The sequence below is a fragment of the Calonectris borealis genome, chromosome 2, assembly GCF_964195595.1.
Source record: "Calonectris borealis chromosome 2, bCalBor7.hap1.2, whole genome shotgun sequence".
NCBI classification, from domain to species: domain Eukaryota; kingdom Metazoa; phylum Chordata; class Aves; order Procellariiformes; family Procellariidae; genus Calonectris; species Calonectris borealis.
Window position 1 is genome coordinate 143,704,947 of NC_134313.1, and position 23,210 is coordinate 143,728,156.

The 23,210-nt window shown below is 40.3% G+C and overlaps 1 protein-coding gene across 8 annotated transcripts in view; it reads right to left on the reverse strand.

The window, feature by feature from the left end:
- Window positions 1-23,210, reverse strand: part of DYNC1I1 (dynein cytoplasmic 1 intermediate chain 1) — a 197,433-nt gene that overhangs the window by 169,832 nt on the left and 4,391 nt on the right. For 2 of the 8 annotated variants that reach the window (XM_075143718.1, XM_075143714.1), the window contains exons 2-4: window positions 10,392-10,506; window positions 7,714-7,828; window positions 4,955-5,045 (exon numbers count right to left, since the gene is read on the reverse strand). In XM_075143718.1, coding sequence (XP_074999819.1) covers window positions 4,955-5,045; window positions 7,714-7,828; window positions 10,392-10,499 — 314 coding nt within the window. In that variant the 5' untranslated portion in view covers window positions 10,500-10,506. Of the gene's footprint in view, window positions 1-4,954; window positions 5,097-7,713; window positions 7,829-10,391; window positions 10,510-23,210 lie in introns of all 8 variants that reach the window. The other 6 variants (XM_075143715.1, XM_075143719.1, XM_075143712.1 and 3 more) reach the window with 4 other exon arrangements.

The following is a 23,210-nucleotide window of genomic DNA, read 5'->3' on the forward strand; positions in this document are numbered from 1 at the left end:
TAGAAAGTAAAAGAACACTGATGAAGTTGTTGCAGAAAGAAAGGCAACCATTAACCTTAACACGTCCAAGGCAGCTGAGGCTGGTGCAGTTTACTGAGTAGATGGAAGGTGGGAAACCTTATATGCAGCCTAATGGGATTCTCATGTTCCAGTACAAAATGCACAGAGGGAAGTGCTGCATGCATGGGACTTCACTGCACGCATGCACACACAACCCAGCTCAACTATAAATGGGATGCTACTGTGCAAACCTACCATTGTAGGGTAATGAAGCTAGCTAGCAACATATAGGAGAGTGAAGGATACAGGGAAAAAATGGGCCACACAGATAAATCATACTTTGGTCCACAAATGCAACTCCTCCAAGCGTGCAATACGCCAGGGTGAACATACAGACACCCACAGATGCGCATCCTTCCAGCACAGACCTATTTCTGCTATCTTATGTTGAGCCTGCATGCAAAGTGCGGACCGACTCTAGTGCTCTGGCTTTACCTGTGACAGGACACTGGGGCTTTTCCAGAGAGCTGGCTCAGCCCACGAGACCTGGTATTGCACTGCCTGGCTCTGAAGCACTGTACAAGATCTGTCCTTGTGTACTCTCCCAGATGACATAAACATGCTGTTCATGGGTGTGCGTGGTGAGAAGATGAGATTTATGAATGTCTAAGGTACACTGAGTAGTAAAACGTGCCTCCCCATGGGCACTGTTTCATGACAGTTGTACTATGACAGCTAGCATCCTCTCTGGCACACTAAGGTAGCAAAAGTTCAGAGTATCTACTAGGCAGGGCTGAGATGCATATAATGATCATGAAGAAGCTCCATACTGATAGTCTCGAAGAGGCAAATTTGTGTTTCACACCATATCACAGCACAGAAGCTCTCAGCAAATGCCCTTAACTCAGCCCCTTTCTTCACAACATTTACTCATAGCTAGTTAGCTGAAATCTACATTTCAGTTGTGCATGTCTGTACAAGCTGACCATCAGCAATAGAACACCGGGCATCAATGTCCCTAAACAAAATACTTATCCCGAAAGAGCCAAGCATACTCTATTCCAAGGAGAATCTTCACGGGATGCTGCAACACTGTCTTGTGGAAAACGAGTCATGTCTCAATACATCATAACAGAAAGCCCTATGAACCGATAACCCATCTATCCAGAGATAGGTATCTGTTCAGGCTGTGATGTCATTTTCCTGTCCTATCTGTCTAACACAAGCAACGCTGCCATCAGAAAAGTGAAGTGGGGTGTGCCAAGCAATGTGGAGATAGGCAAGTTGCTCTCTGTGCAACAACAGGGCTCTAATGAATTGTTCAGAGTAGCCGGATAACTAAGACCAGCATATACCCAACGTATTTCTTAAGCGCACAGCTACGGTAAAATCTTCCAGAATCTGCCTACCCAGAATTGATCCCCAAGACCACCAAAAAAAAGAGTTGGCTCTCCTGTCCAACTGAAAGCATTCAAAGAAAACTGTCAATAGTTTCTAGCACCGTTATTCATCTAACATTTGCTCATTCTTACTGTTGCTGTCATGGCTCAGGTGGAAGCTGGAACACTCCCGAAACCTAGCGTCATCCCTAGTGGAAATAGCAATGTGGTACTAAGGGTCAAGCAGCAAAAAATCCCATAAAAACCCGGGCTGCACAGGGCAGAAATGGTTCCATAAATTAGTGCTATTACATAGTCCACCCCAGACCTTCTCCTAATAAGCTTAATGGCATCAGGGAAAAGACAACGTTGCTCTAGCTATTGTCCTGGAGATAATGGACAATGGTCCTGCAGGATAGCAGCACTACTAGTCGATAGATCGTATGGCAGAAGGGACCATTGTGACCATGCAGCTTTTCTTCCTCTGCAACAAGAAAGCTTTACGACTTTTCTGAATGAATTATTGTTTGACCTATTATCTGCCTGTTGGGCAGGCACATTATCCTGAATGAGAAATGTCCAGTGATAGAAGATCCAATAGGGTCTTTAGTGATTAATTTGTCTCACCATTCAAATTTTACAAAGTTTTTCTGGTTTTATATTTGTCCAGCTTCAATGTCAAACAATTTGCTGCTCTCACACATTGCCTGCTGGAGCCCTTTTGCTCCCCATATAACCTTTACACTTGGTGAGCAAGTTACCGGTTAGTTTTCTTCTTGCGAAGTAAGGTAGCGTGAGGTCTGTGGTTCCAGGATAACAACTACTCAACACTGTCCAAACTCTCACCAATTTATCAGTTGTCCTTCCTGAAAAGTGGATGTCAGAAACCTGGATTTCTGGTTAAACTACGTTCACCGTTCTATAAGAAATCACAGGTGCTTGCCAATCAAAACATACCTCAGATATACTTGGCAATATTAAGACCGATATATTAAGTCTGACAACTACCAGAAGTGCCAACAATCCACGGAAGTATGAACCCAACCTAGTTCTGCAACAGAAACTGCTGCCTCAGATGGGAACGTACGAAGATCTCTTTCTTTCTTTCTTCAAAGCCTGCAACAGGAGGGCCTCTCTCCTGTAGTGAACCAAAATCTATGACTTCACAGCTTTTTTTTTAATATCCGTATCTTCCTCTGGAGAACACTTCAGCAATGAGTAATCAGACTGCATGCAGGATTTCTGCCAGCCTGTGCGAGCTTGCTATTTCTGCAGCAGTGTTAGCAGCAACAACAGACGAGCCATGCTCTCCGAGATTGGGGCATTAGCAGCTTTGGAACTAATCTGCTCTCCTCTAATGCCTGTGCTCAGTCTACCATTGTACAGCAAATTTGCAGCAGAATGGCAAAAAGGGGAAGATCTTACAAGCACGATGGTATGAGAGGGGATCCAGGGAAAGTGCCCTCCAGCATAGAGAGGGAAATAGAAGGATACATTAAAATGAAGCAGAGTAACCTTGCTTATACAGATAAACGGGCATTCATATATGCAGTAGTCAAAATAAGTCAGAAGTATGGTTTAGGCATCTCTCAAAGAGAAAACAGCTGAGGTGGTTTCATCCCATTTACCCACTGTGATGACAGGTCCACCAACATCTTCCGCTCCAAGTTTGACTGCTCTATCACATATGCACGCTTGAGTGTAGTCGTTCACACAACCACACACTGAGCACATCTACCTGCACCCAGTGACAAACTAATTGCTGCCCAGTACTATCCACAGGTCACAGAGATTCCCCAGGGCCTGGACCAGACATCATCGAATTTCCATTACCACAAACCAATCACTCCAGGCAAACACCCTCGACCTTCCTGGCACACAACACAGCCCTTTCAATACCAGAAAGGATGGCAAGCAAATTGGTGGACTACAAACAAGGTCTTGGGATTCCCTCAGAATTCCTAGTGTGGCCACAAGAAGCCAGAAAATGGATCCAAACCAAATGCCCACAATGCAGTACATCGTGGGCTTTGAAGAAGAGGACAAACTGTTCTCCTCCGTAAGGACATGTGGTTGTGTGCTTTCATTGCTTGTTGCTGACAGTCAAAGTGCTAGCATAGGTCATAGTAAAATAAATCCTTCCAAGGGCATTTCACTACCTTAACAGTAAAAAAGTTACACTATTAAGGTTCAGAAGAAAACCAGAAATTTAGAAGTCTCCAGCCAGCGTTGTCATAGCTTCATGTAGGACTGTGGGAAATAACTTCTTCCTGAACAGCAAGCTATACTTCGCTTAAAAACAATTTTTTTTCTGCTCAAAGTACTTTAATTTGCTGAAGTCTACTGCATTTATTTATGAATGTAGCATTACACTATTTTCTGTGTTTTAAACTGCCATATCTTACAGGCTAGGGCTTTTCTACTTAACAACCTCAATTTCTTCTAGAGGGTAGACCTGGAAGAAGGGCTGAGCAGATTCCAGCAGCAGCTTGCAACCTCCACATCACAACGGACGGTGTCTGCATCCGGCTGAAGGAGGACACAATATAATTTCAGCCTACAGAAGTGTGATTCTTCTAAGCAGAAGGCTGTTGTGGTATGAAATCTGGTGACCTGAAGCTCTGTGACAACAGTGTTGATGTCTGTCGAGGTATGGTGTCTACTCCTGACAACTGTTGACTGCAGAGAGCAATCACTGTGTTTTCAAGCGATTAGCAGAGTCTTGGCTCGCAGATTTGGATGGGCTGGCAGCTCAGCTTTATGTTGAATTAGTTTGATACAAAAGGAGGTATTACATTTTACATTTCTCAAAATATACAGTATAGTTGCTTGGACCTCTTCTTACTTGAACACATGCTCCTTTACCAGCATCCTCCTCCTTTCTTTTCTACTCCAGAGTGGGAAATATTTTGGGATTGCCACTTCATTTCCTATTTCAGCCGTATGAACAAAGATATGGTTGCTCTTGTGCCCATCCCTTACACCACCCCTTTCCAACAAGAAGAGAGCCACTTCCCTCCCATTCCGCATTACACCGATTCCCGCAGTTTCCAAGGCAGAATTGGCAGCGGGTCCCCGGGTGTTTCAGCCCGTTTCTGTTCCAAGCTCTTCCCTGCCACTGCTGGTGGCACACGCTGCCCTGAGCAGCCACGCAAGAACCCGAGGCAGCCTGGCATTACACCTGGGAGGACTTCAAAGGGGACTGGTTATGGGAACAAAGATAACTCACAGGAGCAACAGGTTCTACCGCTGGGCACTTCCCTCTGTTTTTAGTGTATATCCACACAGAATTAACAGCTTTCTGTGGGCCATTTTAGAAGCGTAAATTCAGCTCTTGCTTCCAATATGAGGTGTGGGGCTCATAGCTTAAGATCTGCTTGCTGCATGCATTTATTTACCTCACAACTGGGACTAGTCTTACCGGATGGTAACACACAGTGGAAAACGCAGAAACAAAAGTACACGTTAGATACAGCATGTTCACATTTACAGACAAGGAGCAAAGGTAAAAATGGGAAAGTAAGAGCAAAGTGAAAAAACCACATTTATTCAACGCTATCAACTCTGTGTCTTACCTTCCTATGGGTCCCAGATCTCCCGAGTCCTGGCTGCCTGCGTCACTGGGTGTGCTCACTGATTTCGAAGAGGGAGACATAGGGGTTGGGACTAAATAATGAAAATAACAGGTATCCCATGTTAACACATGCAGCGACTGCACTGATGAAGAGCAGTGTCAGACAAATCAAAACCAATGGACCAAAATGATAGTGGATGAATGAGTAGGAGAGTTTGAAATGGTGAAAGCAAATAAGGAAGGAAAGAAAAAGAAAAGGAAGAGAGTCAAGTGAATTTTAAGTCTTTTGGAAGTGTTAAAACTGACATGAACTTAGACAGGACTGAAAGCCCAATGGGAATCTACAGCTAATCAATGGAGGAGATACCTGTGGAAATAAAACGGCACTTGTTTTCTTGGGTATAATTTAAAGTTGACTTGCAAAAGATTTTAAAAGTATGAAGAAATATCAGGGGCTTGTCTTGTCAAAAAACTAAGTGAACTCTTCTGGTAAAGTCAAGTAGGCAATAGAACAAGCATACTTTTCAAATTTTGAATTTAAATCAAAAGCCAGTGTCCATTAGATATGGTCTAAGGCTGCAGTGTGGATATGACATCAAAAATAAAAGCTAAATAAGGAAATCCAGCTAAGTTAAAATCATTTCCCAAAGATGGTGAGAATACATATTAGTTTGCTCAGCAATCATGTTTTCTTAAGTAATTTAGGTCATATAAAGTTTCCATTTTGGGTGGGACATGATTTCAACACTCAAGGAAAATTTTCCCTTGGTTTAGATGCTATTTGCCCAAGGTCTAGCAATGATTTTCTCTTTGGCTTGCCAGAGCTTTTGAAGCATATTTCATGCAAAGGCAGTTTTGTTTCCTGAAACAGGAAAGGAAGTTCATAGCTCAAGGTCAGCCCGAGTTAAAGCTCTTCAGCAAGGAAATAATAAATAAAAAAGTAAAAATATCCTGATTTCTTTTAAAATGGTTTTTCAAAAATATTTAAAATGCAGAGATGGCTCCAGTCAAGATTTAATGCAAGTATTCTTCAAAGCAGCCACATTGAATAAAGCACAAAAAGGGCTTTTAATGCAAGAACGAAGTTTCCCATTTGGTTTAAATCATGTGCATTTCCTTTTATAGATTTAACGGAGTAAAACTTTAAACTATTTTGTTATGCTCCATAATGTATAATGACAGACCTGTCAAGAGATTTGGATTTTCCATGTGGTCAAACATTTCATGCAGATTCTCACTAGAGACTGTCACAGAAATGACTGCAGCATGAAAAGTGAATTCATTTTCGTGACAGCCCTTTGGCAGGTTACAGGTATGTCGTGGCTGTTTATGTATCCTATATTCACAGTGGGATCTGGGTATCACATGCGTATGTGAAGGCAGAATTAAAGCCTCCTTTGTATATTAGTTGTGAGTGTATATACAGGGAATGAGAGAGGACAAAATACTATTGTTTAACTAAACCGAATCATCTTATATGCGAATTTTCATGTTCTTTTGACAGTATCAAACACAAAATAATTAACTAAGAAAAGAATTGATAATTTGCAACATGAATATATGTGTTTAGTTAATAATATGATAAGGAAATATATCCTCATTTTTAGATAAAAATGTATCTGATTTTATAATATCATGATATAATTTACAAAACATATTTATGGTACATAAAAACAACCTAACCATTACTTGTCAGACAATTCGTCTGAGAAGTGGTATTTAAAAGCTTCAGTCACTATATCATAACTTATAAAAACAGTAACTTTTCTCAATAAATGTTGGTTAATGCAAGTTATGAATTGAAATCCCAATTCAGAATGTCACAATCTACTTGCATATGCACCCAAGCATCTGTTAAGGTGCTTTCCTAAATCAATTCAGTATTTTGTCAGATTTGGAGTTTTTCCTAAATATTACAGGCAAGAATATCTAGAGGTAAAATCCTAGATTCAGCCCCAATGAATTTAATGACAAGGCTTGGTACTTCCAGAGGGGCCAATATTTCAGCTAAAATAGTGACAGTGATTCTGGATTCAAGGGAGAAGAAAGCACAGGAAGGAAGGAAGGAAGGAAGGAAAGAAGGAAGGAAATTTCTCACTTTAGGGCCACCTAATAAGTAAGACAGAACTTAATCAAGGTAACCAATATTCACATACTATAAACTTGTGTTTTTAAACTGAGGATTTCAGATTCTAGAACAGAAACATCAAAACCAAAAAAGAGGTCAAGCACATGAAACCAGATCTAAAATCTACAAGAACGATCTGATGATAAGCTTTTTGCTAGTTGTGATTTGTCTTTTTATTTCCCCTCTCCAGTTTTCCTTGATTTTAAACAAAAATCAATGGGAGTTCCCACATGACTATGCTCCTCCTTCCTCAGCAAACGCGTCATCTGAATTTTTGAAACAAAACCTGGGGCTAATGAAGTACAGCATTTATAATATTATTTTGTGGGTCATCAGATAGATGTGGGAGAAGATAAAACAGTCCATCAGAAAAGAAATCACTGCTGGTATGCAAAACCAACCCGCATTACGTTCACAAAAATTTCTTGAAGAAATGAAACAGATGTTTTTGGCAATGACAAGTACTCAAAATGCCATGAGCTGGTATATGTGAATGGTATGGCAGGCATTCAAACAGAAGAGTTCACTTCACTAATACAGCCAAAACCCAAAAAAGCCAAGCATGCTTTAATAGAAAGAATGCATTCATTGCGGCAGAGCTGAATGCTTTACAGTGTGCTCCTTTCAAATACCTAGAGGTGGTTCTGGGGATATACCAATGCTCTGTAACAAAGCTTCTGTCTCTCTTCTTTTGCGGTCTAGGTCAGAATCTTCCTGAGCTGGCTCCTTCTTTTGCTGTAGATCAGCCTGAGTTAAAACAAAACAAAACAGAAAAGTTTCAGCCACATATAATCAGCTCTAGCAATTAAGTGGAAAATATTTATATGCACCACTGCTTATGTACACTTTGAAATTTACTTAGATATGTTTAGATAATTTATAACTTGGATAATTTATACTCTATGTATCAGTAACAATATTTTTCCCCGAATGCATGGGAAAACTGATCTTTGCAAGTATATTTGCAAGGATTTTTACAGTACACTGATGGACATCTGCCTCTCACTCATCAGATGCAACTTATTCAGTTAATATAAAAGCTGACCATAGAATAACAGATATCATTACCCTGAATAAAAATGGCCCCTTCCTACTTACTCAAGGATCAAGAAATAAAATTCCATTGGACTTCAGTGATGTAGCTTAAGGGCCTACATTTGGTCCCAAGCACTTGTTGGCAACAAAAATACTTTCTCATAAACGTCAACATCTAACAGGAGCAAAGGAAAGGACTAACGCATCTAAAATAGGATTTTGGCAGCCCTGGGCACTAACAGCCAAACCTAATGGTCCAGAATACCCCTCCCTCTTTGCTTAGATATCTATATCTACTTGGAGCTTCCAGACATTAGCCTCCTCCCCCTTGGGTCTACTGGGACCTAGAAACAGGAGGAGCAACATCTCCATTAGCCAGAATCCCTTACATTTGGCTCTTCATTCCCCCATATAGTAAGGTGGAAGGAAAACATGGATACCCCAGCGCAGTGGTTAGAGCACTCCCTTTAAAGAAAGAGGCTCGCAGCCCTTCTCCCAGGCAGATGAGGGAACTGAACCCATGTCCCACTTTGTAGTCTAGTGCAGTAACCACTAATGCAAGGAAAACAAAATGCAAGTGGTTGTGTCTATCATTTTATCATGTCTTAAATACAGCAATCCCAGCATAGTTTTTATAGAGAATGTCTGGCCCCAGCATAGTTTTTATAGAGAATGTCTGGCAGCATCTGCCTCTATACTTTGGATCCTGGATAAGGTTGCTTCAAATTGACTGACCCTATCTAACCTCCACATAGAGAGGTTTTCCTTTCCGCTGAAACCAGAGTGTGGGGCACAGGGGACTTGCACAGTGCCTCAGCCTGGTGTTGATGTTGGTGCAAGCACAAGAGAAAACCTTGAAGTTCAGAAGCATCCCCATCCTTCAGTTTGGACATAGCCAGGATACAGAAGAACATTGCTTTTACAGACAACGACAAAGTTCAGGCATAGTCCTGTGCTCAGCTCTTCCCATGAGCTAGCCTGAAATATCTCACAGTACGTAGGGTTGTAGACAACTCTTCTGCTCCTGTGTACATGGCTAAGCACCTAAGTGAATGTTAGACTTCACTCCTGGAGGCCATCAGGCATACCAGTGCACCCCATTTACGGTGCCACTGTTAGGCACCACGGCGTAATCTGGGTGTCCTGAGCTGGATCTGGCTATCGGGGCCAATGGAAAGTTCCAACCACCACAAGATCTCCACGAGGCATAAAATCAGAGGCAGGGAACAAAGGAAAGGACTTAATAGCTTCCTCGAGCCATCAGCTTGGCTCCCTTCCCTCTAATTCATTAACAGGCTAGTAACGAACACTGAAAATGTTAACATTTAAAGTTCTGCTTACAGAGGACTCCCCTAGTGACTCCAGGAGCCTCACTGGGGAGTGTGCTGGTAATTGCATAAAAATGGCTCAAATGAAAAAAGATTAAAAAGACAGCCAAAACTGGAATGCTGATTTCTTGGATCACATCACATTTCCACAGTAATTCCATGAAATTCATGTACAATATTAAAGTGTCAGTTTAAAAGGAAACCAGTTATTAGTAAAGGATAACAGGTGCTTTAAACTACGGTAAGTGTTGACATTTGAAGGAAAGGAAACATAATCACTTAATGCTTCTCTGACTTTGCATGAAAATGAATATCCACTCCCTGTCAATTCTCACCTCTATTCCACTAAGTGACTGAACAAAAAGAAGTACAAATCCCTTAATGAAAAACCTAATGCATATTGTCAAGGACAAATAAACTAATATGTCAATCAAACTTTAACAGAACTGAAAGATGCACCCATGCCAGAAGATGAAAATGCAATTGCAATTATGTTTTACTTTACTGGAGAATAATAATTGTAAATCTGTTACCTTAGCTAGTAATCAAACTACTCTTCAGAGTACAAAAATACATATTTAGATTGTAATGGCTTGAAAAAAATGTAAGCCCTCTTTCTGTCTTTCCCCACTCTCCACTCCCTTTCCATCGAAGGAGAGCCCAGCAAAAAGCATTGTGGCAAATCAATTTTTTTTCTACACACACATACACATCATGTTGTCTGAACTGTTGTCATCTGACAGTGCGTTGGTTTTAAAAAGCAATTCCCTCACCCCAACTTTCTTGACTAAAAAGAAGCATTTTGATTTTAAGTTTAGACTGATATGGGTTTGAGGATCTCATTCCACATGACAGATACCTTGGGGTATACAATACTGACACGTCAAAACCTCTGCAAGCCCCTTCTGCAAGCATGAGCTATCTAAAAGGCGCTTTTGCATATTTACCTCTTTCTTCTTCCTTTCTTCCTCCTTCCGTTTCTTTTCTTCTCTTATCTGAGCCAAACGCTGCTTTTTGCGCTCAAGTTCTGCTTTTAAATCACTTTTGTCTGACATTTTGACTCTGCTGGAAACAAAATTATGGAAACCAAGGTGAAAACAGAATTAAAGGTTTTCCCCATTTACTGAAAAAAGATAATTAATTATATCAAAAATAGTGCTTCTAAAATTGCTACAAATGTATTTTAAAAAATATATATTAAAAATATATAAAATATATATAAATAAATATATATAAACACTGACCCTTGGACTACACTGACATTGTAGAAAGCAGGATATTTGTTTCACAATTTTTATTTCAACAGCTCTGCCAGACTGTAGGACCCAGATCCACAAATGGATTTCAATTTTAAGTACGAGAACTAGATCTGCCCGGAACAGCCCCATATATCTTAGAAAAGTAACAATTTTACTCACAAAAATTGGAAACATGATAGCTTTTGCTTCTGCACATGCCTTGAACGGCTGCCATCCCAGGATCCCCTCCCGTTCCACTGGTACAGCCCCACGCATACCCCCAGCTCCGTCTCAGTATCTTTCACGTATTCACCCCTCCGGGGAGCACCCTCACCAAGCTACGGGCTATCCTGCACAGGAATCTCCTCCACCCTTTCCAGGGAAACCTGGGCCATTCCCTCAAAAAGCTGCAGACGAGGCACAAAACCAGGCAACCCAGCAAACCTGGGCTTCTCTTTGACGAAGCAGCACATTGCTCCGCTAACAGTCTCGTGCTCGGATCACCTTTCCAAGAGGCAGGAGACATGCCTAATATTCCTGATCTGACTCCAGTCACACAAGCTTGGCAAAAGCATTTCTTCTGAGCTACTGAAAGAACTCCCCCGCCATTTAGTCTTGAACACAATTCTCTGTAGGACAGTGATGTGAACCCATGTACACCCTGTGTTTTAAATCTCTGTCAATCTGTGCTGTTGTTACGTGAGCCTTGAAAATGAAGGGTAAAGAGATAAAAAGTCACATTATGCAGAAATAGAGCCAGATCTCTAAAGAACATAAAGATATCAATCTTTTTCTACAGTTTTAAAACCCCACCAGTGTTGCCCAAATCTCTAACAAATCATGGATAATTTATTTATTTTCTAATATCATCACCACTATGGGCTGTCATCTATCTGTATCAATACTGATTTTCTTATTAGCATTTTACTGCAAAGGCAAAGACAGTCCTGATTAATATAGACATTCATGAAAAGAGTTAACCGGGCCTTTCCTATTAATTCACACATCACTGACCACATCCACCACTGCAACTCAGGATCGACCAGATCAATGGCAGTGCCATGTATACGCAATGGAAGTCTATTGTTTGCTTGATGCATGGGAAGTTTAAATGGCAACTCTCTGTTAATAGTAATGAGAACTCCACCCACATTACTGCCTGGGTGGGTGGATGATCAGAGGGTAAATTTATGTGCTAAAAATTATATGGCACTTTCATCCATCATAAATTCCTCTGCAGTCATCAGCTTCCTCCTCAAAATGATAAAGAGATATTTAGTCAATGGTATGGAGGATATTGCCAACAAAACATCACCTCCACGTTAAATGCAATCTCGGCCCCACATGCTTTGGTGTCTTGCAAGCATTTTCCTTTAATGAAAGAAAAGAATAATACACGGAATCAGAAGAGGAAACCATTCAATGAAAATGGCAGGCATAAGAGCAGCATGAGGGAGGGCAGAGGGGCCAGCGTAGCTGTATCTGTGTGTGGACCACACCACAGATGCTAACACTTGCCAATGAAACTCCCAGCTGAAGCCCACCAGTAGGAATTACACCAGTCCGGCTCACACCAGCACAGATTCTGCACTTACTTCAGCAGAGCTGGCAAGGTTCCCTACAGCCCTTTCAAGACCTGGGGACTCCCAGTTCAGTCCACAACAACTCACAGTAAATGGTATAGTTAGGAAGAACATTAAACTTTAACAAACTGGACCACTGGATCCAGTGACCGCTGTAGGCAGAGGACAATCATTCTTTTACTCCTCCATCACTCTAGTCCTATTCATGATGATATTGTTTTCAATTTGAGAAAGAGAAATCAAAACTGTCAGAAAAACTGCATTTGACATCAATAAAACTAAGCAGTAGCACCTTAATCAACATTAATCTGTGTGATCAGTTGACATCAGTGAGCTATTTTTTACATGAGAAATGCCCAGAGAAGAAAGCAAGCTTTTTAATGGCAGTGTAGGTAGTATTGTGCCCACAAATCTGCTCAGGATTTGTGGGTCTCTCTCAGATATGGTTGAAATCCCATTTGAAGTCATTTTCCTAATCTGTTGCACACATTTGAATTCTGATTATGAAATTCTCCCTCAGAGCCCTTCGGACTAGATAGAGTTTTTGCATCCTTTTAGTTCTGCCGTTTGGCAACAGAGAGCGAGCTCCTGTTTCTATGCAGAAAATATGCAAATGCGTTTTAAGGCTCATGACAGAAACCCTGAGGGTTTGGCATCCCTTTCAAGCTGTTTGTCAGATATCAATGAATGGCTTTCTAAAAATTCGTTCCCTTAATATCAGAAAAACTAACTAGCCTTTTCCCTGATTTGAGCATCAACAGTTTAGTGCCTGGTCCCTTCTTTACAATGCTCCAGTCAGAGTGATCAAATCCTATTATAATTTGCCCTATTTATAACGAAACAAACCTTACATACCACAAAGATGATGTATTAAATTTCAAAGAATGTTGCCAGAGCTGAATTATAGAAAGAAATTAATCTCAAGTTACTTTCATCCTGCATATATTATAGTCATTCCTTAGCACCCCAAACAGCTTATCAACCTTCAAACTGGCTATTTACTATTTTAGCACAAATTGAACACCAAGGGTATGTAACCACCTTTCTCAGATGTCAGCAAGTCAGCAGTGAGCAAGGAGGCAAGCGTGCTCGTCACTCTACTTGGCATTAACTACGGAGTTAACACTCTGTATTCATTACTGGGAACAAATTTCTAATAATTGCCACCCTGTGTGCTACAAGGCATCCCACACCAAGAGAGATAAAGGCAAACAGTAAAAAAGATTTACTTTTAACATTCGCTGTGGTGCACAATGACAACCCAAGGCTTATGTATGACCTAATCTTCTACAGCCTGGGAGAAGGCATTGGTCAGAGGGAAACAGTAACAAGCACATTTTGTAGTGAAGCAATTAAATCACCTATCTGGGAGAAGGACACATAGGATCAAACACATTGAACACTGCATTAAATGTAGAAATAGTTCTCATAGCAGGGCAGCAGCCTAGGGCTCCCCTCATCAAGGGAGGTGCATAATCTTAAATCAAATTTTATTTTGTTTCGCCCAGTTTACTGTCAAGTGACACAGTTTTAAAACGAGAGGGTCCTCCCACTCCAGAAGAGCTTATATCCAAGTGCTAAGATAGGTTCTTGAGATGTAGCAGGATATGTGGATGTGAACCACCTTGCACAGAGAGCACTCGCGAGCACTCCCCATACTCTGAGGGAATTCTCCTTTCTTTGAGCTACAGGAGAAAGGAGCCTGCTCCTCCTGGCATGACTTCTAATGAAACAGACTGTTGTATTTCAAGATGTCAGTTTTCCGCCCTCTTAGGCTTGGAAATACATCCAATTCCACTTACACATCAAAGGGTCACCAGACCCGCCAGGTTGGCAGCCACCCAGCCACGTGCAAATGCAGCACTGAGGCTTCTGAGGACTGCGTTCTGGGACTTCACCATCTACTGGACTTATCTCACTAAATCTGGATGCCCATAATGTAGATGCAGAGGTATCCTCACCATCAGTGCAGGTAAAGTCAAAAGAGTCTGGGTATCCTAGGATGTGATTCCACTCTTCCTAAAGCAGATGTCTAAAAGCAGTTAAGATTAAGCATGCCCCAGAGCCACCAGTTCCTCTCCAATGATGATGAAGGGCCCTGGGTGATCAGTTAAGTTCTAAAAATCTCCACTGTAAATGTCTCAGACTGGGTGAGAAGAATCCTGTATGCTCCCAGCAGTTGCTTTTAGCTTGTCAGTATGAAACAAGATCTTGGAAAGACCATTTACATTCATCTTAAAATAATAATGGTGTCTGCACAAACTTCTCTGCTGTACAGAACATATGCAGAACTACTCCACTAAGCTTATCACATAGGTAGTAACACCTCACGACCATTTCATTAGTGGCAGCGGTAAGCACATAAGCATGGAAGATGCAAACAACAGCGTTTTACCCTCGACTGGACTAAAAGCCATGCAAGTACTTTTATAGGTACAAGCCAATAGACTTATTACAGTTTTATATAATAAGCTACAAGGTCTTTATCAATGATCAGTATCTTAATATTTGAGCAGGTATTTTTTCGAACTGTTTATATGAGCACTTAACAGCAGAAACAGCCAGAGGCATCTAAAAAGGTTTACTACAATTGCAGAAGTAATAAATTGATACTTGGCAGAGTAATAAAACCACAGAGTTACAGAGGTACAAAGAGTGGCAACACATGTACATAGCTTGGACTAAATATAAGAAAAAATAAGCATGAAGTGCCCAATGTATAATTAATAAAACAGAAACAAAGACAAAGAAAATTATGATGGTGCACACGTTTTATAAGCAGAAAAAGAAAATAAGATATAACATCTCCCTCCTCTTAAACCCTGTTCATTTTATCTCCTAGAATAGCACTTTGTCTGTATGCTGTCACTGAGGTCATCTAAAAAAAAACCTAAGTTTCCAAATCTGGTAGGAGATAAAAAAGCCTACAGATTTTATTGCTTTTGGTGTTTGGGGGATTTTTACATGCTGTTCATTAACTAGGCTGCACTAGAGTAGAACTATATTTACCACTTCATGAGCCTCAAAGTCTTTCCTGTTTTGTGACTTCCTATGTTGCCCTTTTCATTATTATCTCCATTGCCATTACCAAAGAGGTTCATTAAATAGTTACATATGGCAATCGTCATCCTATATAACTAAGTATAAATAATTAATTCATTAATATACTTTTCTAAAATAAATAGGCAGCATCTAGTATTTGTAGATGCTGTACATGTATTATTCATATGCCTTCACAAAGAGCCAGTTACTCTTGAGTCTAAAACTGCAAAATGTCTTTAGTTGAAAGGCAAAGGAAGTTGCACAATAAAATACATTACTCGGTGGTTTTTGGTTTTAAAGAATGGGTTTATAGAGTGGGAGTACTATTACTATTGAAACTATTACATATGGTGTTCTCTACTGGAAAAAAACAATTCATTTCTATTATGTACCATATTTGTCTCTATTTTGTACAAACTAACACATTTTCTACAGTTAGGAATATTATACATTTTTACAACAGAAGAAATTCCCATGGGATCTACCTATGACTTTTACAAGTGTAAAGTGTGCATGCAAAGTATGAAATAGTACAAAGCAGATAAACATCTTTGGTCCGCAAGGAACCAGAGGGAGCTGTTACCCTAGCATAAATGCATTCTAATCCATGCTATTCATTTGAAAATAACGTCTGAAACACACTTCAAATGGGCAAGAAGGGCTAGAATCATCTTCTTGACAGCAATTTTTAAGTAAACATATCAGTACCTCTTTTTATCATGCATCAGAATTTGTACTTGACTTCAGTTGAATAACATAAATACTTTTGCTAAATAGGCATATCAATATTTACAAGATCACAACAATGGGCAAATATTTGCAGCTGCAAAAACTTAGTATTTGCAGTATTTTAAGGAATCTCCTGTGTGATGAATTCAGGGAAACACTAAGTAAAATTGGAGAGACTAAGTATTTTTTTCTACATAACCTTGAGGCAAAACAGTCAGGCTTTTTACACTACATCTGTGTATTTATCTATAAATAAAAATGGTTGTTAAGAGTTAGATTTCAGGGAGTGTACCCTTTTTATCCTTCAGCTTCTGAACATTTCTAGCAGATGGGCAAAGGTCTTGTACTTTGTTCTGTAAAGGTTTACAAATCACAGCATCTACAGATTTGGTTCTGTGCTTCCTCCTGGTTGCTATGCAACAGGTCAGTGCATCTCTAGCCTATTTATTTTGAGGCTGACAGGGTGTAAGATATGTACCCACAACTGCTCAGTTATACTCCTCTTATAATCTATTAGCATTTAATCTTTTCATTTGTTCTTCCATAATGGCCCTCCTACAAAATGAACTCAGTTACAGCAGAATTATAGGGTCCCTACAAAGCAGCATATAAGCAAACTCTACTATTGCCCATTCTTCCAGCACCAGGCATAGTGGCAATGAAGCATCACCTGCTCATCATCCCATTCTCTCATGCCCCCTTAGCCTCTTAAATTTACCATGACCTTTTCAGTTCCAACAAGCATAGCTCCATGGAATAGCCATCAAGGTTGAAGAGAACAAGCTGCTGGCAACAACTTGCTGGAGATAAATAAGAAACACACGACATTCCAGCTAGGGTTAGAATGAATTTTAGTACTACATACTAACAGGTCACCCTAGCAAAGCTGCTGCACATCTCCCACCAAATATCCTCCCTTTATATTGAGTTCCACAGAACTGACTGCATGTATCACCTCAAAGAAAAGTAGATTTTAAATAGGTGGTTTTTCCCTCAGTAAGGTGGATTTTCCCTCAATAGGCATAATCAGCATAGTTATAACTGCACAATGATCTCAGATGTGGTGCTGGGAGACGATCCTCAATGATGCAGCCAATACTGATTTGTATCTCCTCAGGATCTGACTCAGCAATCGTGCCCCAATTATGAAGAGTGGACGTTTTTATCAAAACAACCAATTGCACACCTGATAACATTTTGATCTTGTAGAATACAAGATTTCTAGGTATCCTTGGTCAGTTCCCTCTCTATCAGCTTCCGTTTCTGTTATCTCTTACTGTTTGGCTGCAGTAAAATGCAGGGCTCCGTATGCGGCTCTGCATATGGCTGGGAATGGGCTTACCACAATTCTGAATCTTTGTGACTCCCCACACATGAACTGGTCTTACCAGTTGCGCTATGTTATCTTCTGTGAATTTCCCAGCTTGCTTCAGAGAGGAACTGCAGGACCTAGCAGAATAGTTTAAAATAAAGTTTTCTGACATTCAAAGAGACCCAAATGCAAGCTATAAATTGATAAGATTTTAGAGATGGATAACATGACAGAGATGACAGAATCTAATCCTCAGGCTGCAGGTCACTTATCTAGAAAAAAAGAGCGCCCTGTATTTCATGCTTCTGATCTCAATTTCTTCTGTATGTACTTCTTACATAATGCTCAGATTTCACTGCTATCTGCTGCTATCATTGATATCACCGCTTCTTCAAAACCTATATAAAAGATCTGGTTCATCATAACGGTACCAAAGGGCCTCCCAGGAGTATATTTAATGACTTACTAAGACCTAACGTAGAATTCCACTTCAAGACGTCTACTCGTCTCTCCTGAAGCGGAACGAAGACTCATTTTCTCCATCCTGCAAACATTTCAGACATTAAAACATGTATTTCCACTCCTTATGGGGGGTAAAACTGACCTCTCTGACTTTTCAACCCTCCTCCTGAGATAACCCTAGTGGTATATGGCCAGCAAACTGATACTTAAAGCCATTTACCCAAACATGAAAAATGCATGCTCTGGTGTCTGCTTCTTAACCCAGTTATAACAACTGCCAGACAGACATCAAAGAACAAGCTATGCTGCCGACATACAGGTTTTGCTGGAAGACTTACCCAGATATCATTTCTTTCTTAAAACAAAAATATGCTTTGCTTTGTGGCTAATGTTTGTAAGGATGTAATTAGGCTAAAAAACTATTACACATTTATTTCATCTCTGAAGTCAATATACCCAAAGATTTAGAAAATAGGGAAGAGCCCTGGCTGTAAGAAATATGCAGAATATCTCATATAAGTTCTCATAATTTTTAAGGAAGCAAAGCGGAAGAAACACTACCATTCTCTTTGGACTTCCCAGGGCTTCTTCGGCTGTAGTAACAAAGCAACATGTGCCCCTGTACTCGGCACTGGTGAGGCCGCACCTCGAATACTGTGTTCAGTTTTGGGCCCCTCACTACAAGAAGGACATTGAAGTGCTGGAGCGTGTCCAGAGGAGGGCAACGAAGCTGGTGAAGGGCCTGGAGCACAAGTCTTATGAGGAGCGGCTGAGGGAACTGGGACTGTTCAGCCTGGAGAAGAGGAGGCTGAGGTGAGACCTCATCACGCTCTACAACTACCTGAAAGGAGGTTGTAGCGAGGTGGGTGTTGGTCTCTTCTCCCAAGTAACTAGGGATAGGACGAGAGGAAATGGCCTCAAGTTGCGCCAAGGGAGGTTTAGATTGGACATTAGGGAAAATTTCTTTACTGAAAGAGTGGTCAGGCCTTGGAACAGGCTGCCCAGGGAAGTGGTGGAGTCCCCATCCCTGGAAGTATTTAAAAGACGTGTAGATGAGGCACTTGGGAACATGGTGTAGTGGGCATGGTGTGTTGGGTTGACGATTGGACACGATGATCTTAGAGGTCTTTTCCAATCTTAATGATTCTATGATTCTATGATTCTATGAATAATTAGAGCTAGCCTTAGCCAATCATCCCTGCTGATCCACGTAAGTGGAAAAAGATATTCTAAGATAAAAAGGCAAGATGATAAATGCAGATGTCTAACAGCATAACATAAAGGACATATAAAGAACTGCAAAGAATTAGAATATAAGAGAGGACTGAGAACCAAGAAGTCTATGTCTTCTACTTATCTTCTCTGTGGTTAAAGTATTCCATCCAAATGGGAGAAACATGTTTTTTGGGGTTTTTTGTTTGTTTGTTTGTTTGTGTTCTGGTTTGGTTTTGGGGCGTTTGGGGTTTTTTTTGTCTTGAGAGGACTGAAACTCACCTCCCTAGGGTGACTGTTGGGTGAGAAAGACTAGAGGAATGGAGACTGCATTCTTAACTATTGAAGCGATTTTCTATTAATTTCTTTTCAGCAAAGATTCATTGGAGCAGAAGAAGCAGATGCAAAAGAGCGAACATTAGTCCCTAACTGAGGCCCCTGGGTTCTAGTCTTTGATTCAGGGTTAGTTCATGTTATATGCAATGACTGTTTAGTTTAAAATACAACGCTGTATTTAGTATCTGGAGGCCAAGACTCCTCTTTCTTGCTGGGTGCTTGAAGCAAAGCGCTGAAGAGTCCGCCCAAAGAATCTTTAATACTTATGTGTAGTATCTTTATGACTTATGTGGAGCAGCGTCAATGGGAAAGACTGGGAGGGTGCCTACTGCAGAACAGCTTGCTGATTAGAGCATAGATGAAGGCAAAAATCTCTTTAAGCAAAGGCAAAAATTATCTGAGACTCCTTTACCTTAGGTGAGTCCCATTAAAACCAGGGTGCACTAAAAGAAGGAGCACATACCATCAACTGCAGCTTGGCATGGAGCACACAGTCTGACAGATGGGCTCATGAAATACAAACTAGATGAGGTAGCCTAGAAGAGATAGACAGCAGACACACAGGCTGTAGAGTCTGGGGCTTCAAGGGTAAGAACACACCGAGAAGCAGAACTCTAAGGTGAAAAAGGAGGCTTTTAGAGACTTCATGTGCTTTGAGAGCTAAGGGACAGCCAAGCAGAGATTTTTGAGGATTGCAATTTGGGATTCTGTTTCTACACCATTTTGTCGGTCTAGATTTACCTGAGCTTCCCAGGCACCATAAGAACTTCAAGTCTGGGGAATTCAGGTGTGTGTCCCAGGTTCAAGATGTAGGCATGCTCTGCACCTTAATCACAGCTTCCTACCAAGGCAAGGCTGGCTGCACATGAACTCTTCTGCCCCACGCGCACACGTACCTCTCAAGTGCCCTGGTTTCCACAAAGAAAGTTTGACAAACAGGCTGACTGAGAGCAGAAGCATACAAGTCCTCAGCCCGAATGATGGGGCAATTGCATCTCTGGAGTGCACTGCAGGACTCCTCCAGAAGCAAGCCTCAGTGCACGACTTACTGCACCAGGACCTCAACTCCAGAATTTGGGCCCAGGACACTAGTTAATGCCACCAGTTCTCTTCAAACGAGAAACCCAATGCTATAGGTATTTTTGGAAAACAAATCAACTTTTACTAGTGGTTCTCAAAATATGGGACCACTGGTGGTCCACAAGGCAATCAGAAATGGTCCATGTCTGGCTTCCAGACATGTTAAACTGTAAAACGTATGGGCTTATCGGTTCCAACAGAAAGTCTTGAGGGTTAAGAGGGAAACATAGTTTTAGAAGTCTACAAATCACTGCAATATCACAAGAGAGAATGCAGGCGTGAGTAATACAGTCAGCCCTTTAGCAAAAATGGACATTATGTGATATGAAAAAGCACAGCAGTCTTATTGCTGTATAGATACATACAGTATTTTAAGAAAAATAATATAAAAAATGGGAGGCCACTGACTTCAGTTATACTTATGCCTAATTCTTCACTTAGTTTAGTGAGACCAGAAACTTTCTTGGGAAGAACTTGTAATTAAACTTTAAGAATAAAACTTTAAGCTGTTTCATTAAAAGTTTACTGAATCAACACTAAGGAGACATGATCTTCATTTAAATACTTTAAAATCAATACTAGTGTTGACTAATACTAATACTGCATTATATTATAATTTTGTTCATTAAAAAGAACTCATATGTTCATAAAAAAGACTCATATGTTTGTATGTCAATGTGGCTGTCTATAGTTTTTTATTTCCCTGTCCTCTGATTCATTGATAAGTAAACAATAAAAACCAATAAATATACACAAAGGAAGGGCTGCTGTAGGTGTAGAGAACATTAGTAGTAAGGTTGCAACATCTTTTTTTTCGATCTTAGACCCTTCCAGAGAATAAAGTTTACTGTCATCTTTTGAGTTCTATGCTTTAAACATATGGGAAAAAACCTAAAGCTCTATAATTTATAATTATCAGATAAAAATAGTGCTGAATTTGCACAGGGTGTTTTTAATATATTTGAAGAGGCCCATAAAGGCTGAGAAACTAGGCTTTCCTTTGCTTTCTTGCTATTAATCAACTTTCTGTGAAAAAGAAAATATTGTGGGAAATAATGGGACAGTTTTCCCACGGGCTCTTTCAGTACAAACAGAGAATGGCATCACTGTTTTTTTGTCTCCAGTACAATACCCTCCTATCCCATCAGCACAATTTTTTTGTATTATTATTACTACTATGGAGATACTGAAAGGCAGGAATACGACATTCACAGGCTTTGCCAAGTGCAGCAGATTACGTACATGAATAGCTAACTGCACACTAGGGGGGACGATTTAGGTCAAATTTCTTGTTTCATTCCAAAAGGTTATAGATTTGTAAGCCATTCATTGTTTAACGCACCACACAGCTTACACCCATACATATATATAACATGAATTATTTTCTCTGTTTTTTCCAGAAGTAATTTGTGTTCCTAGGCAATGAAGACTGGCAGAAGTTGATAATCTGTAACAAACTGCTATGAGTGTGTAATAAAGCTCTACGAGCAGTCAGAGCTAAAAAAGGATAAAGAAAATAAGAATTCATTTAGGGGCAAATTGAGATCTGAAATCCTTCAAGATTATGATACAAACGACTTTCTGGTTTACCAACTGCTCAAAATGTAACTAGAAACAAACTGATGAAAAAAACAATGTCATACGACTTTGAATAGTGCGATTAATGAAAATGGTCATTCTTTTACATTAGTTAAAGAGAAGACAAACATGAATTACAAAGCAAGTCACATGAGTTTAGATAATCCCCCAACTTTGTTTGTGCTGTGAGAATCAGAGAAGAAATTCTTTTAAATGCTCAGTCAGTGGAACAGTCCTTAAACCAGGACAGACAGATTCAAATACAAGGAACCATATTAGATGGCAGTCTGTTTTTTTTTTTTTTCTGTGACTCTCTTTTGTTAAATATTTTAATTTCTGAAAATATACAATAGCAATCATTTAAAATGTCTTTGCCCCAGTTACCAAGTGACCCGGTAACCACTCTGATCCTAACAGTGGTGGCCTAATGTGCAACACACGAAACAAGGGCAGGCCTTGAATAGTATGGATTTAGTACCGCTGTCTATGCACTTTAAAAGCTAAGATCTGTGTTAATGGATACAGAATGGAAGGGCTGAACAGTTTAAAGCAAGAGAGATCCATATTTTCCCTGCGTGTGGTCTAGGACCTACAGTGATTAACTTTCAATACTAACATAGCATAGTTTGGGGGATAGCTTTTTCTGTCAAAATCAGCCTGCAACTATTAGAATCAAGCATTAGAAAAGGCTTGGAGATATTGTAATAAACAGATCAACAATATATCCTCCATTATACTGATTTATATTTAATCATACTAGGCAGTTTTGTATCTTTGCCTTATTATAACTCCCCATTGTTTGAACACAAAACACACCGCATCTTTCTGCTGGAATGAACTGAAAAATGAATTACTGAGGAGCAGGATTTGGAATTACTTGTACCACACGTAATGGAGGGAGAAAAGAACAAGGAACTAAAACCAGTTCTATCCCAGAAAGAGAAGACAAAAGGGAAAGGAAGACCAGTGAGGAGGGAACATGGTGTTGAGTACTGAGGAAGAGAGAAAAGGATAAGCCTCAGAGAACGACAGCAAGAAGGAAAGGAAACATGAAGAGGAGAAGATCTCACTGGAAACAAAAAGCTTAAAAGATTCCCTCTGTAATTGTTTTCTGCTGAGTGGCAGTAAATGAGCCCTCTTCCCCTGCCGAATTACCCATTAATTATTCCAGGGCCAAGCAGGGACAATCAGCCA